At 46.0% G+C, this 18,626-nt stretch overlaps 1 protein-coding gene across 1 annotated transcript in view; it reads right to left on the bottom strand.

The window, feature by feature from the left end:
• Positions 1 to 3,746: 3,746 nt before the first annotated feature.
• The window catches only part of LOC110536502 (bone morphogenetic protein 3-like), a 17,059-nt gene continuing 2,179 nt past the window's right edge, over positions 3,747 to 18,626 (bottom strand). Inside the window, exons 2-3 of the mRNA XM_021622274.2 lie at positions 11,858 to 12,858; positions 3,747 to 4,054 (exon numbers count right to left, since the gene is read on the bottom strand). Coding sequence (XP_021477949.2) covers positions 3,863 to 4,054; positions 11,858 to 12,858 — 1,193 coding nt within the window. The 3' untranslated portion in view covers positions 3,747 to 3,862. The remainder of the gene's footprint in view (positions 4,055 to 11,857; positions 12,859 to 18,626) is intronic.

The following is an 18,626-nucleotide window of genomic DNA, read 5'->3' as shown; positions in this document are numbered from 1 at the left end:
GGTGGCTTTGTTGCAGAAAGGTTATTCTGTGTGTGTGTGCTTGTGTCTGTGTGTGTGTGTGTGTCTGTGAGTGAAGGCTGAAGAAATGTTGCTTGGCCTCTACGACCCTCCCAAACTTCTACAGACGCACCACTGAGAGCATCCTGTGAGGCTGAATCACCGCCTGTTACGACAACTGTTCCGCCTGCAGCCACCTGAGCCACAGCCTGTTCACCCCGCTACCATCTAGAAGGTCATTAAGGACCTCAGCCACCTGAGCCACGGCCTGTTCACCCCGCTACCATCTAGAAGGTCATTAAGGACCTCAGCCACCTGAACCACGTCCTGTTCACCCCGCTACCATCTAGAAGGTCATTAAGGACCTCAGCCACCTGAACCGCGGCCTGTTCACCCCGCTACCATCTAGAAGATCATCAAGGACCTCAGCCACCCGAGCCACAGCCTGTTCACCCCGCTACCATCTAGAAGGTCATTAAGGACCTCGGCCACAAGAGCCACGGCCTGTTCACCCCGCTACCATCTAGAAGGTCATTAAGGACCTCAGCTACCAGAGCCATGTCCTGTTCACCCCGCTACCATCTAGAAGGTCATTAAGGACTTCAGCCACCTGAGCCATGTCCTGTTCACCTTGCTACCATCTAGAAGGTCATTAAGGACTTCAGCCACCTGAGCCATGGCCTGTTCACCCCGCTACCATCTAGAAGGCGGAGACAGTACAGGTGCATCAAAGCCGGCCTCCACCCAGTACCCTGCCCTGAACCGTATTGACTGTTACTAGCCGGCCTCCACCCAGTACCCTGCCCTGAACCGTATTGACTGTTACTAGCCGGCCTCCACCCAGTACCCTGCCCTGAATCGTATTGACTGTTACTAGCCGGCCTCCACCCAGTACCCTGCCCTGAACCGTATTGACTGTTACTAGCCGGCCTCCACCCAGTAGCCTGCCCTGAACCGTATTGACTGTTACTAGCCGGCCTCCACCCAGTAGCCTGCCCTGAACCGTATTGACTGTTACTAGCCGGCCTCCACCCAGTACCCTGCCCTGAACCGTATTGACTGTTACTAGCCGGTCTCCACCCAGTAGCCTGCCCTGAACCGTATTGACTGTTACTAGCCAGCTACCACTCAGTAGCCTGCCCTGAACCTTAGTGACTGTTACTAGCCAGCTACCACTCAGTATCCTGCCCTGAACCTTAGTGACTGTTACTAGCCAAGTACCACTCAGTAGCCTGCCCTGAACCTTAGTGACTGTTACTAGCCAGCTACCACTCAGTACCCTGCCCTGAACCTTAGTGACTGTTACTAGCCAGCTACCACTCAGTACCCTGCCTTGAACTGTAGTCACTGTTACTAGCCAGCTACCAATCATTACCCTGCCCTGAACCTTAGTGACTGTTACTAACCAGCTACCACTCAGTACCCTGCCCTGAACCGTAGTCACTGTTACTAACCAGCTACCACTTAGTACCCTGTACCTTAGCCACTGTTACTAGCCAGCTACCACTCAGTAGCCTGCCCTGAACCTTAGTGACTGTTACTAGCCGGCCTCCACCCAGTACCCTGCCCTGAACCTTAGTGACTGTTACTAGCCAGCTACCACTTAGTACCCTGCCCTGAACCTTAGTGACTGTTACTAGCCGGACTCCACCCAGTACCCTGCCCTGAACCTTAGTGACTGTTACTAGCCAGCTACCACTTAGTACCCTGCCCTGAACCTTAGTGACTGTTACTAGCCGGACTCCACCCAGTACCCTGCCCTGAACCTTAGTGACTGTTACTAGCCAGCTACCAATCAGTACCCTGCCCTGAACCTTAGTGACTGTTACTAGCCAGCTACCACTTAGTACCCTGCCCTGAACCTTAGTGACTGTTACTAGCCGGACTCCACCCAGTACCCTGCCCTGAACCTTAGTGACTGTTACTAGCCAGCTACCACTCAGTACCCTGCCCTGAACCTTAGTGACTGTTACTAGCCAGCTACCTCTTAGTACCCTGCCTTGAACCTTAGTGACTGTTACTAGCCAGCTACCACTCAGTACCCTGTACCTTAGCCACTGTAACTAGCCAGCTACCACTCAGTACCCTGTACCATAGCCACTGTTACTAGTCAGCTACCACTCAGTACCCTGCCCTGAACCTTAGTGACTGTTACTAGCCGGACTCCACCCAGTACCCTGCCCTGAACCTTAGTGACTGTTACTAGCCTCCCCCAGTACCCTGCCCTGAACCTTAGTGACTGTTACTAGCCTCCCCCAGTACCCTGCCCTGAACCTTAGTGACTGTTACTAGCCTCCCCCAGTACCCTGCCCTGAACCGTAGTGACTGTTACTAGCCTCCCCCAGTACCATGCCCTGAACCTTAGTGACTGTTACTAGCCTCCCCAGTACCCTGCCCTGAACCTTAGTGACTGTTACTAGCCTCCCCCAGTACCCTGCCCTGAACCTTAGTGACTGTTACTAGCCTCCCCCAGTACCCTGCCCTGAAACTTAGTGACTGTTACTAGCCTCCCCCAGTACCCTGCCCTGAACCTTAGTGACAGTTACTAGCCGGACTCCACCCAGTACCCTGCCCTGAACCTTAGTGACTGTTACTAGCCAGCTACCACTCAGTACCCTGCACTGAACCTTAGTCACTGTTACTAGCCAGCTACCACTCAGTACCCTGTACCTTAGCCACTGTTACTAGCCAGCTACCACTCAGTACCCTGCTCTGAACCGTAGTCACTGTTACTAGCCAGCTACCACTCAGTACCCTGCCCTGAACCTTAGTGACTGTTACTAGCCAGCTACCACTCAGTAACCTGCCCTGAACTGTAGGCACTGTTACTAGCCAGCTACCAATCAGTACCCTGCCCTGAACCTTAGCCACTGTTACTAGCCAGCTACCACTTAGTACCCTGTACCTTAGCCACTGTTACTAGCCAGCTACCACTCAGTACCCTGCCCTGAACCTTAGTGACTGTTACTAGCCAGCTACCACTCAGTACCCTGCCCTGAACCTTAGTGACTGTTACTAGCCAGCTACCACTCAGTACCCTGCCCTGAACCTTAGTCACTGTTACTAGCCAGCTACCACTCTAAGGTGCAGGGTACTCTGCCCTGTGTACAGAGTCATTGAACACTGGTCTCTTTAATAATGTTTACATACTGTTTCACCCATTTCATATGTATAATACTGTATTCTAGTGAAGGCTCATCCTATATAACTACTGCTGTACAAACCTTTTCTATTCATATAATGTCTATACTGTCTATTAATGCACACATACACAATCCATGTCTCAAGGCTAAAACATCTCTCTCTTTAACCCCGTCTTCTCCCCTCCATCTGCGCTGATTGAAGTGGATTTAACAGGTGACATCAATAAGGGATCATAGATTTCACCTCGATTCACCTGGTCAGTCGGTCATGGAAAGAGCAGGTGTACTTAATGTTTTGTCCAGTCAGTGTAGATATTTATACTACCAGACTCTGACATTGCTCTTTCTGATATTTCTTAATTTCTTTCTTTTTACTTTCTGGGGTTTGTGTGCATTGTTTTGTATTGGTAGGTATTACTGCACCTGCAATAACATCTGAAAAAGTAAAATGTAGACGCCCCCACTTTGATTTTGATTTGAGAGAGACAGCGAGAGGGAGAGAGAGAGAAAGAGAGACTGACACATAGAGAGAGACTGACAGAGAGAGAAAGAGAAAGAGAGAGGAGAGAGAGAGAGGAGAGAGAGAGGAGAGAGAGAGAGAGCAAGAGATAGACTGACAGAGAGAGAGAAAGAGAGAGAGAGAGAGCATTTCTTATTGTCCAGCTGTGTGTGTGTTTCTTTGTGAATGTGCCTGTGTGTGTGTGTGTGTGTGGTAATTGTCCCTATCTGCAGGCGCAGGAGTCCACAGTCATGTTTGGGTAAACTTTGAGCACCACGTTCTTGTCCTCGTCGAAGAAGAGGATGGAGAGGGAAGACATCTTGTCTGGGACACAGCAGGGCTCAGGGATACCAGACACCACCCCTACCGCTCTCACAATGCTCTGGATGGTGGCGTGGTTGCTAGGCTTCAGAGACTACAGGACAGAAGAGAAGGTGGAGGTGAACAACAACATTCACCTTATGACAACAAACATGACAGTTCTATGAAATGGGAGGACATTTGACAGTAGGTCATAGTTAAAATGTTTTTATCCTTTATTTAACCAGGAAGTCCCTCCCCCCCTCGAGTATCTTTTTTTTTGAAGGGAGACCTGTTTGTGGTATTGTATTTTTTTGTTTAGTGTCCCAACCAGGTGACCGCCTGGAGATCAAGAGGCTGGTGATGGGAGTCCTGAGGACACCTAATTCTTGGACAGCTTTAGCATGTTCAGACACACTGTCTTGTCCAGCTAAAACATGACTGGTTATATGAGTGACAGGTTCTTCCATTATCACCGTGAGCAATACCTAGTGTTCCCAGGAACCCTAAGACCATTCCTTCCTCTGATCCTTTCAATCCTTCACATGTCTAGGGAGTAGGGGTTGTTTCTGGAAACCGAACTGAGGCGTGTGTGAAGCAGGATCTTCACAAGGAAAGAGGCGTTCTCTGACGACGAAGAAAACCCAGAGGGTTTCACTACACTGTAACCTCAAGCCCTAAATACAGCCAGGTCCAAACTGACTATAATTGTAGAATAATAGAGAAGATAAAAAATATGAAATAACACATATGAAATCATTTAGTAACCAAAAGTGATAAACAAATCAAAGTATATTTTACAGTTGAAGTCTGAAGTTTACATACACTTAGGTTGGTGTCATTGAAACTTGTTTTTTCAAACACTCCACACGTTTCTTGTTGACAAACTATAGTTTTGGCAAGTCGGTTAGGACATCTACTTTTTGTATGACACAAGTCATTTTTCCAACAATTGCTTATAGACAGATTATTTCACTTATAATTCACTGTATCATAATTCCAGTGGGTCAGAAGTTTACATACACTAAGTTGACTGTGCCTTTAAACAGCTTGGAAAATTCCAGAAAATGATGTCATGGCTTTAGAAGCTTCTGATAAGCTAATTGACAACATTTGAGTCAAATAGAGGTGTACCTGTGGATGAATTTCAAGGCCTACCTTCAAACTCAGTGCTTCTTTGCTTGACATCATGGGAAAATCAAAAGAAATCAGCCAAGACCTCAGAAAAATAATTGTAGACCTCCACAAGTCTGTTTCATCCTTGGGAGCAATTTCCAAACGTCTGAAGGTACCACGTTCATATGTACAAACAATAGTACGCAAGTATAAATACCATGAGACCACACAGCCGTCATAACGCTCAGGAAGGAAACACATTGGGTCTCCTAGAGATTAACTTTCTTTGGTGCGAAAAGTGCAAATCAATCCCAGAACAACAGCAAAGGACCTTGTGAACGTGCGAAAGGAAACAGGTACAAAAGTATCTATATCCACAGTAAAACGAGTCCTATATCGACATAACCTGAAAGGCCGCTCAGCAAGGAAGAAGCCACTGCTCCAAAACCACCATTAAAAAGCCAGACTACGGTTTGCAACTGCACATGGGGACAAAGATCATACTTTTTGGAGAAATGTTCTCTGGTCTGATGAAACTAAAATAGAAATGTTTGGCAATAATGACCGTCGTTAAGTTTGGAGGAAAAAGGGGGAGGATTGCAAGCCGAAGAACACCATCCCAACAGTGAAGCACGGGGGTGGCAGCATCATGTTGTGGGGGTGCTTTGCTGCAGGAGAGACTGGTGCACTTCACAAAATAGATGGCATCATGAGGATTGAAAATTATGTAAAAGACCAAATCCATATTTTTGCAAGAACAGCTCAAATAACTGACCTAAAACAGGGAATTTTTACTAGGATTAAATGTCAGGAATTGTAAAAAACGGAGTTTAAACGTATTTGGCTAAGGTGTATGTAAACGTCTGACTTTTACTGTATATATATGTATATATATATATATATATATATATATATATATATATATATATATATATATATATATATATATAACCTGGGTGGTTCGAACCCTGAATGCTGATTGGCTGACAGCCTTGGTACATCAGACCGCATTCCACGTGTATTATATTGGTAACCAGTTTATAATAGCAATAAGGCACCTCGGGGTTTTGTGGTAAATGGCCAATATACCACGGCTAACGGCTGCACCCAGGCACTCCGCGTTGCGTCGAGGATAAGAACAGCCCTTAGCCGTGGAAAATCGTCCATAAACCACATCCCCTCGTGCCTTATTGCTTAAATATATACAGTGGGGCAAAAAAAGTATTTAGTCAGCCACCAATTGTGCAAGTTCTCCCACTTAAAAAGATGAGAGAGGCCTGTAATATTTATATCCAAAAATCTCAGTTTACATTGACGCGTTATGTTCAGTAATGTTGTGCTTCGAAAACATCCGGCGAATTTGCAGAGAGCCACATCAATGTACAGAAATACTCATCATAAACTTTGATAAAAGATACAAGTGTTATACACAGAATTAAAGATATACTTCTCCAGGGATTCCTGGGAGTGCATTATGATGAAGATAAGTGAATAAGTGAAATAAGTGAATAAGTGAATATTTATAACGCTATTTCTGACTTTTACTGACTCCACAACATGGCGGGTATCTGTATGGCTTGTTTTTGTGTCTGAACGCTGTACTCAGATTATTGCATGGTGTGCTTTCTCCGTATAGCTTTTTTGAAATCTGACACAGCGGTTGCATTAAGGAGAAGTATATCTTTAATTCTGTGTATAACACTTGTATCTTTTATCAAAGTTTATGATGAGTATTTCTGTAAATTGATGTGGCTCTCTGCAAATTCGCCGGATGTTTTCGAAGCACAACATTACTGAACATAACGCGTCAATGTAAACTGAGATTTTTGGATATAAATATGAACTTTATCGAACAAAACATACATGTATTGTGTAACATGAAGTCCAATGAGTGCCGTCTGATGAAGATCATCAAAGGTTAGTGATTAATTTGATCTCTATTTCTGCTTTTTGTGACTCCTCTCTTTGGCTGGAAAATGGCTATATGTTTTTTTGTGACTAGGCTCAGACCGAACATAATCATATGGTGTGCTTTCGCTGTAAAGCCTTTTTGAAATCGGACACAATGGGTAGATTAACAAGAAGTCATTGCACTTGTGAATGTATGAAAGTTAAATATTTCTAATTTTTTGGGGGTATTTTTCTGAACTTTCCTCCATCAAGTGTATACCTGACCTCATTTAGTGTATACCTGACCTGATTAAGTGTATACCTGACCTCATTAAGTGTATACCTGACCCAATTAAGTGTATACCTGACCTCATCAAGTATATACCTGACCTCATTTAGTGTGTACCTGACCTCATCAAGTGTATCTATGATTGAGTGTAGTCTGGCCCAGGAGTGGGAAGGTGAACGGAAAGGCTCTGGAGCAACGAACCGCTCTTGCTGTCTCTGCCTGGCCGGTTCCCATCTTTCCACTGGGATTCTCTGCCTCTAACCCTATTACAGGGGCTGAGTCACACGGCTTACTGGGGCTCTTTCATACCGTCCCTAGGAGGGGTGCGTCACTTGAGTGGGTTGAGTCACTTATGTGATCTTCCTGTCTGGGTTGGCGCCCCCCCCCCTTGGGTTGTGCTGTGGCAGAGATCTTTGTGGGCTATACTCGGCCTTGTCTCAGTTGGTGGTTGAAGATATCCCTCTAGTGGTGTGGGGGCTGTGCTTTGGCAAAGTGGGTGGGGTTATATCCTTCCTGTTTGGCCCTGTCCGGGGGTGTCCTCGGATGGGGCCACAGTGTCTCCTGACCCCTCCTGTCTCAGCCTCCAGTATTTATGCTGCAGTAGTTTATGTGTCAGGGGGCTAGGGTCAGTTTGTTATATCTGGAGTACTTCTCCTGTCCTATTCGGTGTCCTGTGTGAATCTAAGTGTACGTTCACTAATTCTCTCCTTCTCTCTTTCTTTCTCTCTCTCGGAGGACCTGAGCCCTAGGACCATGCCCCAGGACTACCTGACATGATGACTCCTTGCTGTCCCCTGTCCACCTGGCCGTGCTGCTGCTCCAGTTTCAACTGTTTTGCCTTATTATTATTTGACCATGCTGGTCATTTATGAACATTTTAACATCTTGGCCATGTTCTGTTATAATCTCCACCCGGCACAGCCAGAAGAGGACTGGCCACCCCACATAGCCTGGTTCCTCTCTAGGTTTCTTCCTAGGTTTTGGCCTTTCTAGGGAGTTTTTCCTAGCCACCGTGCTTCTACACCTGCATTGCTTGCTGTTTGGGGTTTTAGCCTGGGTTTCTGTACAGCACTTTGAGATATCAGCTGATGTACGAAGGGCTATATAAACAAATTTGATTTGATTTGATTTGATATACCTGACCTCATTTAGTGTATACCTGACCTCATTTAGTGTATACCTGACCTCATTAAGTGTATACCTGACCTCATCAAGTGTATACCTGACCTCATCAAGTGTATACATGACCTCATTTAGTGTGACCTCATTTAGTGTATACCTGACCTCATTTAGTGTATACCTGACCTCATATAGTGTATACCTGACCTCATTAAGTGTATACCTGACCTCATTAAGTGTATACCTGACCTCATTTAGTGTATACCTGACCTCATTAAGTGTATACCTGATCTCATTTAGTGTATACCTGACCTCATTAAGTGTATACCTGACCTCATCAAGTGTATACCTGACCTCATTTAGTGTATACCTGACCTCATTAAGTGTATACCTGACCTCATTTAGTGTATACCTGACCTCATTAAGTGTATACCTGACCTCATCAAGTGTATACCTGACCTCATTTAGTGTATACCTGACCTCATTTAGTGTGACCTCATTAAGTGTATACCTGACCTCATCAAGTGTATACCTGACCTCATTTAGTGTGACCTCATTAAGTGTATACCTGACCTCATTTAGTGTATACCTGACCTCATCAAGTGTATACCTGACCTCATTTAGTGTGACCTCATTAAGTGTATACCTGACCTCATCAAGTGTATACCTGCCCTCATTAAGTGTATACCTGACCTCATTAAGTGCATACCTGACCTCATTTAGTGTATACCTGACCTCATTAAGTGTATACCTGACCTCATTTAGTGTGACCTCATCAAGTGTATACCTGACCTCATCAAGTGCATACCTGACCTCATTTAGTGTATACCTGACCTCATTTAGTGTATACCTGACCTCATTAAGTGCATACCTGACCTCATTTAGTGTATACCTGACCCTGAATTAGCTCTTGATCATTTCTCATCTATTATTATATTACTGGCAGATAAATACGCTTCTTTTAAACACTATAGACTAAAAAATAGATCAAATCCCTGGTTTTCTACAGAACTCTCAGACATCTTTAGAAAAATAAATCATGCCTGGGCTAAAGCTAGACTAACTGATGCTGGTGTGGACTGGCAGATTTTCAGGTAACTGAGAAGTAAATGCACATCCTTAGTAAAAAAAAAAAAGTCTAAATCAAGCTACTTCCTGAGTTCTATCGCTGACTCTGCTGGTGATCCATCTACATTTTGGAAAACTGTTAAGGTGCTAAAGCGTGGAAATTCCACTCCTTCCCTACCCAATCAAGTTATCCTGAACTCTGACATCATTAATGTCCTTCCCTACCCAATCAAGTTATCCTGAACTCTGACATCATTAATGTCCTTCCCTACCCAATCAAGTTATCCTGAACTCTGACATCATTAATGTCCTTCCCTACCCAATCAAGTTATCCTGAACTCTGACATCATTAATGTCCTTCCCTACCCAATCAAGTTATCCTGAACTCTGACATCATTAATGTCCTTCCCTACCCAATCAAGTTATCCTGAACTCTGACATCATTAATGTCCTTCCCTACCCAATCAAGTTATCCTGAACTCTGACGTCATTAATGTCCTTCCCTACCCAATCAAGTTATCCTGAACTCTGACATCATTAATGTCCTTCCCTACCCAATCAAGTTATCCTGAACTCTGACATCATTAATGTCCTTCCCTACCCAATCAAGTTATCCTGAACTCTGACATCATTAATGTCCTTCCCTACCCAATCAAGTTATCCTGAACTCTGACATCATTAATGTCCTTCCCTACCCAATCAAGTTATCCTGAACTCTGACATCATTAATGTCCTTCCCTACCCAATCAAGTTATACTGAACTCTGACATCATTAATGTCCTTCCCTACCCAATCAAGTTATACTGAACTCTGACGTCATTAATGTCCTTCCCTACCCAATCAAGTTATACTGAACTCTGACATCATTAATGTCCTTCCCTACCCAATCAAGTTATCCTGAACTCTGACATCATTAATGTCCTTCCCTACCCAATCAAGTTATACTGAACTCTGACATCATTAATGTCCTTCCCTACCCAATCAAGTTATACTGAACTCTGACATCATTAATGTCCTTCCCTACCCAATCAAGTTATCCTGAATTCTGACATCATTAATGTCCTTCCCTACCCAATCAAGTTATACTGAACTCTGACATCATTAATGTCCTTCCCTACCCAATCAAGTTATACTGAACTCTGACATCATTAATGAAACAAATGTGATGCTTTTAAATCAACATTTTTATGTCTGCCGGTTTTTTGTTTGAACGAAACCTTGGTTTAATAGATCCGAGTCAGTCAGTAAACTGCTCGTCCCTCTCCCAAATTCAACAAACCCCCCCAGTGAATCCTTGTACTCTCTGGAGCAGCTGTCTACTTCTGATGTATTGGAACAACTACTTACGATCGATGTTAAAAAGAAAATCTACTGTGGCTGATCTGCTTGTTCCCTCCTTATTACAGCTTTCTGCTCCATTGATTGCTGAAGCATTAACACATATTTTTAACTTGACATTTATACTGAGTGGTATTCCTAGTGTTTAGAAGATGGCCCATGTGCTTCCTCAACATAAAGGTGGCGACCCGAGTGATCTATATAATTATCGCCCCCATTTCCAAACTCTCTGTTGCCGAGCAACAATCCGGGAATTATTGATTAATACTCAGCTTAGATCCCTTTAACTGCTACATATCGTCTGAATGTAAACCAGTCAGGGTTCAGACCAGGACATAGTACCATCTCTGATACTGCTACATATCGTCTGAATGTAAACCAGTCAGGGTTCAGACCAGGACATAGTACCATCTCTGATACTGCTACATATCGTCTGAATGTAAACCAGTCAGGGTTCAGACCAGGACATAGTACCATCTCTGATACTGCTACATATCGTCTGAATGTAAACCAGTCAGGGTTCAGACCAGGACATAGTACCATCTCTGATACTGCTACATGACAATAAGATAACCATGACAATTAATCCTAACCTGAAATTCCATAATCGTCACAGCCCTTATTATATATATATAAATGTATTTTCTAAATAGTACTGGATTCCAAGTATTTCGGCAAATCAACCAATCAGATGTCCACAGACTAACCCATCTTTCCCAGTACATTAACATATCACCATTTCCTTCTGCAGTCCTTCTATTTTACTACGATGTCTAACGAGGGTCCTAAACCTCTCTAGTTGGATCCATTTCTACAGAGAAAAATGAATACTTTATCTAAGAGTATAATCCCATTTCCCATTTATTGATGGTTCTCTTTGACGGTTCATCTGTACAAAACATTAAGGACACCTTTCAAAATCCCCTCCGGAAAGAGCAGGTTTCCTTAATGTTTTTTTACACTCAGAGTATATCAGGTCGTAAACCCGATGCAATGAAGCATGAAGACATACCTTAGGCATGGGGATGAGGGTTGGGGACTCTGGGAAACACATACTGGCACATTATATTATTAATTACATGAAGCATGAAGACATACCTTAGGCATGGGGAACTGGCATGACCCTGAGCAGTAGTAGGCATCAAAAGACTTGGGAGATATAATCCACTCGCTCCAGCCAATGTCTGCAAAGTCCACCTTCAGGTAGCGACGAGCACAGTTCCGTGGTTCGTTCCACTGCTTCTTACGAGCCTTCTTTATCGTCTGCTCGTCAAACTGCAGCAGGGGCATCTTACCGTCGTGCCTCTGGCTCTTACCGCGCGTCTTTTTCCTCGGCCGACGGACTGGCTTGTTCTCCAGCGGTTCGTAGGGGCTGGTCTCGTCCCAGCCCGTCGTCTCATACGGGTACTCCGGCCCCGGTAACTCGTTGTTCTGGAGCGGGAGGAGGACGCTAGCCGAGCGCCGGCGTCTGTGAGGAGGCGTCTGTTGTTGAGCGGCGGTGCTATTCTGAGCGTGCAGCCCCAGTTTGTGGAAGCCGGAGGCGAATGCTCCTTCTTCCGTGGTTATCGTGGTTTGATGCCTCCGATGACTCTGTAGTGTTGACACCACGCTCTCTGGTTCGGAGATGGTCGAGTCGTTGGCGTAGACCAGGATGTAAGGAAAGCGGTCTGAGAGGAACTTCTTCCAGGGCCTGGGTCCAGGCTGGGATGCCACGTCTATCCCGATCAGCAGCTCATCATGATGCTTGGCCTGGTTCACCACCTGAGTGACATCCTTCCACTGCCAAGAGATGAAGTCCCTGTATAGTGTAGACACATTGATCACAAAGTGGCCCAAAGTCCTGATATGGTTATCCACTGAGGCGAAGCTCCACACACCCATCTGGACGTGGCTGTGTCTACTGGGGCCGTGGCGGGACAGGGATGGGGACGGAGCTCCACAGCTCTTGGGCTTGGGCCTGGTGGTGCTGTTGCAGCCCGGGTGCTGGAAACTGTTCTGGAGGTCTCCTATGTAGTAGTGGAGCGTGGCCGACAGGACGGCCTCTGACTTGGTGAGAGACGTCAGGTTGAAGATCTGGAACTGCTTGTTGTTGATGGTGCCTGGGAGAGGAACAGGAAGCGGCAGTCAGAATAGAGAATATAGTTCAGACAGGTCCACATATCCATACAATTACATGACTTATAGCATCTCTACATGCATATGGTTCAACTTAGTTTCAAACCTGGAGCTGAACAGCAAAAAGCAATTAGATATTAGGCTATATAGACCAGGTCCCGAAAACCATTCAGTTCAGTGGTGTTGTATCGAGGTGTCTACCAGCCATTTCTCCCTCCCAGGATTACATTTCAGATAAGATAGCAGCTTACACAAGAAATAACTCACATTGGTTAGCCATCTAAATGTCACGTGATACAGTCTACTCAATGGGGAGAGCATGAATGACAACAACACCTGGACACAGTGTCCTTCACTCCTGGTTGCCAATCACTGCAGTCCCGCAACAGTGTGAGAAGTAACTCATATTTTGTAGCCAATGGTCAGGGGGTGACAGTTACAGCAAGCTCACGCATGCAACGCAGACAATCAACAGTGCACTCGTCATCACTACCTTCATCAAAAAAAATAGACAGTCGTCAGTTTTTATTAACTGAAATTGTTCAATTATTTTTGTTTTTTATTCCGAAACTAACAGTGTAATCTATCTCCGACCCATCCTCTCTGGCTTCAAAACCAAACTCTCGCATTAGTTCTGCTGCTAAGTGAGCTCCAACTCTGTAGACCTGTAGAACAAGGAAGTAGCCAGGAGCCAATTGAAAGAGAAGCATCCAGGAGCCAATTGAAAGAGAAGCATCCAGGAGCCAATTGAAAGTGGGGGCTGGTCTTCCCTGGATACAGGTCACTGTCGGACCATATTGGCACTGACCGCAAGTAAACCCAGCATTGCCCGGTCTAGCCTACCCATCCTGCATTATCAAGTCATGTCAGTAGGAGGCAGTATTATCTCATGTATGGGTGCTGAAACCTGACTGTGGTTCTACCATAGAGAATGATAGAGGACTCTAGTGCCCAAAAAGACTCTTTTAGCAAGCGCAGCACCATTGAGGACTTTCACAATTTTGAAGTAGTCAACCGGGTGGGACTTCCTATGGGTTAAGGAAGGATCACACATTTCCATCCAGGTCATCAGGAGGGTTCAGCCAATGAATTATACTGGTGAGCAAACATTCCATAACGGCAGGTGGCAGTACATAACCAACCTTGGCTTTACGCCTGCTCAAACAACACCCTCTAGGTGGTAGTACATCACCAACCTTTGCTTTACGCCTGCTCAAACAACACCCTCTAGGTGGCAGTACATCACCAACCTTGGCTTTACGCCTGCTCAAACAACACCCCTCTAGGTGGCAGTACATCAACAACCTTGGCTTTACGCCTGCTCAAACAACACCCTTCTAGGTGGCAGTACATCACCAACCTTGGCTTTACGCCTGTTCAAACAACACCCTCTAGGTGGCAGTACATCACCAACCTTGGCTTTATACCTGCTCAAACAACACCCTCTAGGTGGCAGTACATCACCAACCTTGGCTTTATACCTGCTCAAACAACACCCTCTAGGTGGCAGTACATCACCAACCTTGGCTTTACGCCTGCTTAAACAACACCCTCTAGGTGGCAGTACATCACCAACCTTTGCTTTACGCCTACTCAAACAACACCCTCTAGGTGGCAGTACATCACCAACCTTGGCTTTAAGCCTGTTCAAACAACACCCTCTAGGTGGCAGTACATCACCAACCTTGGCTTTATACCTGCTCAAACAACACCCTCTAGGTGGCAGTACATCACCAACCTTGGCTTTATACCTGCTCAAACAACACCCTCTAGGTGGCAGTACATCACCAACCTTGGCTTTATACCTGCTCAAACAACACCCTCTAGGTGGCAGTACATCACCAACCTTGGCTTTATGACTGCTCAAACAACACCCTCTAGGTGGCAGTACATCACCAACCTTGGCTTTACGCCTGCTCAAACAACACCCTCTAGGTGGCAGTACATCAACAACCTTGGCTTTACGACTGCTCAAACAACACCCCTCTAGGTGGCAGTACATCAACAACCTTGGCTTTACGCCTGCTCAAACAACACCCCTCTAGGTGGCAGTACATCAACAACCTTGGCTTTACGCCTGCTCAAACAACACCCCTCTAGGTGGCAGTACATCAACAACCTTGGCTTTATGCCTGCTCAAACAACACCCCTCTAGGTGGCAGTACATCAACAACCTTGGCTTTATGCCTGCTCAAACAGCACCCCTCTAGGTGGCAGTACATCAACAACCTTGGCTTTACGACTGCTCAAACAACACCCCTCTAGGTGGCAGTACATCACCAACCTTGGCTTTACGACTGCTCAAACAACACCCTCTAGGTGGCAGTACAACAACAACCTTGGCTTTACGCCTACTCAAACAACACCCTCTAGGTGGCAGTAAATCAACAACCTTGGCTTTACAACTGCTCAAACAACATCCCTCTAGGTGGCAGTAAATCAACAACCTTGGCTTTACGCCTGTTCAAACAACACCCCTCTAGGTGGCAGTACATCACCAACCTTGGCTTTAGGCCTAATCAAACAACACCCCTCTAGGTGGCAGTAAATCAACAACCTTGGCTTTAGGCCTGCTCAAACATCACCCCTCTAGGTGGCGGTACATCACCAACCTTGGCTTTAGGCCTGCTCAAACAACACCCCTCCTGGTGGCGGTACATCACCAACCTTGGCTTTACGCCTGCTCAAACAACACCCTCTAGGTGGTAGTACATCACCAACCTTTGCTTTACGCCTGCTCAAACAACACCCTCTAGGTGGCAGTACATCACCAACCTTGGCTTTACGCCTGCTCAAACAACACCCCTCTAGGTGGCAGTACATCAACAACCTTGGCTTTACGCCTGCTCAAACAACACCCTTCTAGGTGGCAGTACATCACCAACCTTGGCTTTACGCCTGTTCAAACAACACCCTCTAGGTGGCAGTACATCACCAACCTTGGCTTTATACCTGCTCAAACAACACCCTCTAGGTGGCAGTACATCACCAACCTTGGCTTTATACCTGCTCAAACAACACCCTCTAGGTGGCAGTACATCACCAACCTTGGCTTTACGCCTGCTTAAACAACACCCTCTAGGTGGCAGTACATCACCAACCTTTGCTTTACGCCTGCTCAAACAACACCCTCTAGGTGGCGGTACATCACCAACCTTGGCTTTAAGCCTGTTCAAACAACACCCTCTAGGTGGCAGTACATCACCAACCTTGGCTTTATACCTGCTCAAACAACACCCTCTAGGTGGCAGTACATCACCAACCTTGGCTTTAGGCCTGCTCAAACAACACCCTCTAGGTGGCAGTACATCACCAACCTTGGCTTTATACCTGCTCAAACAACACCCTCTAGGTGGCAGTACATCACCAACCTTGGCTTTATGACTGCTCAAACAACACCCTCCAGGTGGCAGTACATCAACAACCTTGGCTTTACGCCTGCTCAAACAACACCCTCTAGGTGGCAGTACATCAACAACCTTGGCTTTACGACTGCTCAAACAACACCCCTCTAGGTGGCAGTACATCAACAACCTTGGCTTTACGCCTGCTCAAACAACACCCCTCTAGGTGGCAGTACATCAACAACCTTGGCTTTACGCCTGCTCAAACAACACCCCTCTAGGTGGCAGTACATCAACAACCTTGGCTTTATGCCTGCTCAAACAACACCCCTCTAGGTGGCAGTACATCAACAACCTTGGCTTTATGCCTGCTCAAACAGCACCCCTCTAGGTGGCAGTACATCAACAACCTTGGCTTTACGACTGCTCAAACAACACCCCTCTAGGTGGCAGTACATCACCAACCTTGGCTTTACGACTGCTCAAACAACACCCTCTAGGTGGCAGTACAACAACAACCTTGGCTTTACGCCTACTCAAACAACACCCTCTAGGTGGCAGTAAATCAACAACCTTGGCTTTACAACTGCTCAAACAACATCCCTCTAGGTGGCAGTAAATCAACAACCTTGGCTTTACGCCTGTTCAAACAACACCCCTCTAGGTGGCAGTACATCACCAACCTTGGCTTTAGGCCTAATCAAACAACACCCCTCTAGGTGGCAGTAAATCAACAACCTTGGCTTTAGGCCTGCTCAAACATCACCCCTCTAGGTGGCGGTACATCACCAACCTTGGCTTTAGGCCTGCTCAAACAACACCCCTCCTGGTGGCGGTACATCACCAACCTTGGCTTTACGCCTGCTCAAACAACACCCTCTAGGTGGCAGTACATCACCAACCTTGGCTTTACGCCTGCTCAAACAACACCCCTCTAGGTGGCAGTACATCACCAACCTTGGCTTTACGCCTGCTCAAACAACACCCCTCTAGGTGGCAGTACATCACCAACCTTGGCTTTAGGCCTGCTCAAACAACACCCTCTAGGTGGCAGTACATCACCAACCTTGGCTTTACGCCTGCTCAAACAACACCCTCTAGGTGGCGGTACATCACCAACCTTTGCTTTACGCCTGCTCAAACAACACCCTCTAGGTGGCAGTACATCACCAACCTTGGCTTTAGGCCTGCTCAAACAACACCCCTCTAGGTGGCGGTGTGCACCCTTTCAGTTTGTTTGCCAACTCATAGAAGTAGTAGAAGAAGAAAATTGACTATCTCTAAATGGAGATGGCCTCAATGGTGCTGCCTGTGCTCTCACAGACGCTATAATGGTACAGATGCAATGTTACGTCCTCTAACTATGGGTTCTACATGGCTGCAGGCGTAAATATAATCCTACTGCTGTGGGAAGAGATGGTAGGACTATAATATTAGTGGTTATACACACGGAGTGTACAAAACATTAGGGACACCTGCTCTTTCCATGACATAAATGAAGGAGTACCCTTAATTTACCAGGTAAGTTGACTGAGAACACATTCTCATTTACAGCAACAACCTGGGGAATAGTTACAGGGGAGAGGAGGGGGGATGAATGAGCCAATTGTAAGCTAAATTGACCAGGTGGATCCAGGTGAAATCTATGCTCCCTTACTGATGTCACTAAATCCACTTCAATCAGTGTAGATGAAGGGGAGGAGTCAGGTTAAAGATGAAGGGGAGGAGTCAGGTTAAAGAAGAAGGGGAGGAGACAGGTTAAAGATGAAGGGGAGGAGACAGGTTAAAGATGAAGGGGAGGAGACAGATTAAAGAAGAAGGGGAGGAGACAGGTTAAAGATGAAGGGGAGGAGACAGGTTAAAGAAGAAGGGGAGGAGACAGGTTAAAGAAGAAGGGGAGGAGACAGGTTAAAGATGAAGGGGAGGAGACAGGTTAAAGAAGAAGGGGAGGAGACAGGTTAAAGATGAAGGGGAGGAGACAGGTTAAAGATGAAGGGGAGGAGACAGATTAAAGAAGAAGGGGAGGAGACAGGTTAAAGAAGAAGGGGAGGAGACAGGTTAAAGAAGAAGGGGAGGAGACAGGTTAAAGAAGAAGGGGAGGAGACAGGTTAAAGATGAAGGGGAGGAGTCAGGTTAAAGAAGAAGGGGAGGAGACAGGTTAAAGATGAAGGGGAGGAGACAGGTTAAAGATGAAGGGGAGGAGACAGATTAAAGAAGAAGGGGAGGAGACAGGTTAAAGATGAAGGGGAGGAGACAGGTTAAAGCTGAAGGGGAGGAGTCAGGTTAAAGAAGAAGGGGGGGAGACAGGTTAAAGAAGAAGGGGAGGAGACAGGTTAAAGATGAAGGGGAGGAGACAGGTTAAAGATGAAGGGGAGGAGACAGGTTAAAGATGAAGGGGAGGAGACAGA

This window comes from Oncorhynchus mykiss, chromosome 11 (assembly GCF_013265735.2).
Source record: "Oncorhynchus mykiss isolate Arlee chromosome 11, USDA_OmykA_1.1, whole genome shotgun sequence".
NCBI lineage: Eukaryota > Metazoa > Chordata > Actinopteri > Salmoniformes > Salmonidae > Oncorhynchus > Oncorhynchus mykiss.
This window is presented reverse-complemented; position numbering and strand designations above follow the sequence as displayed.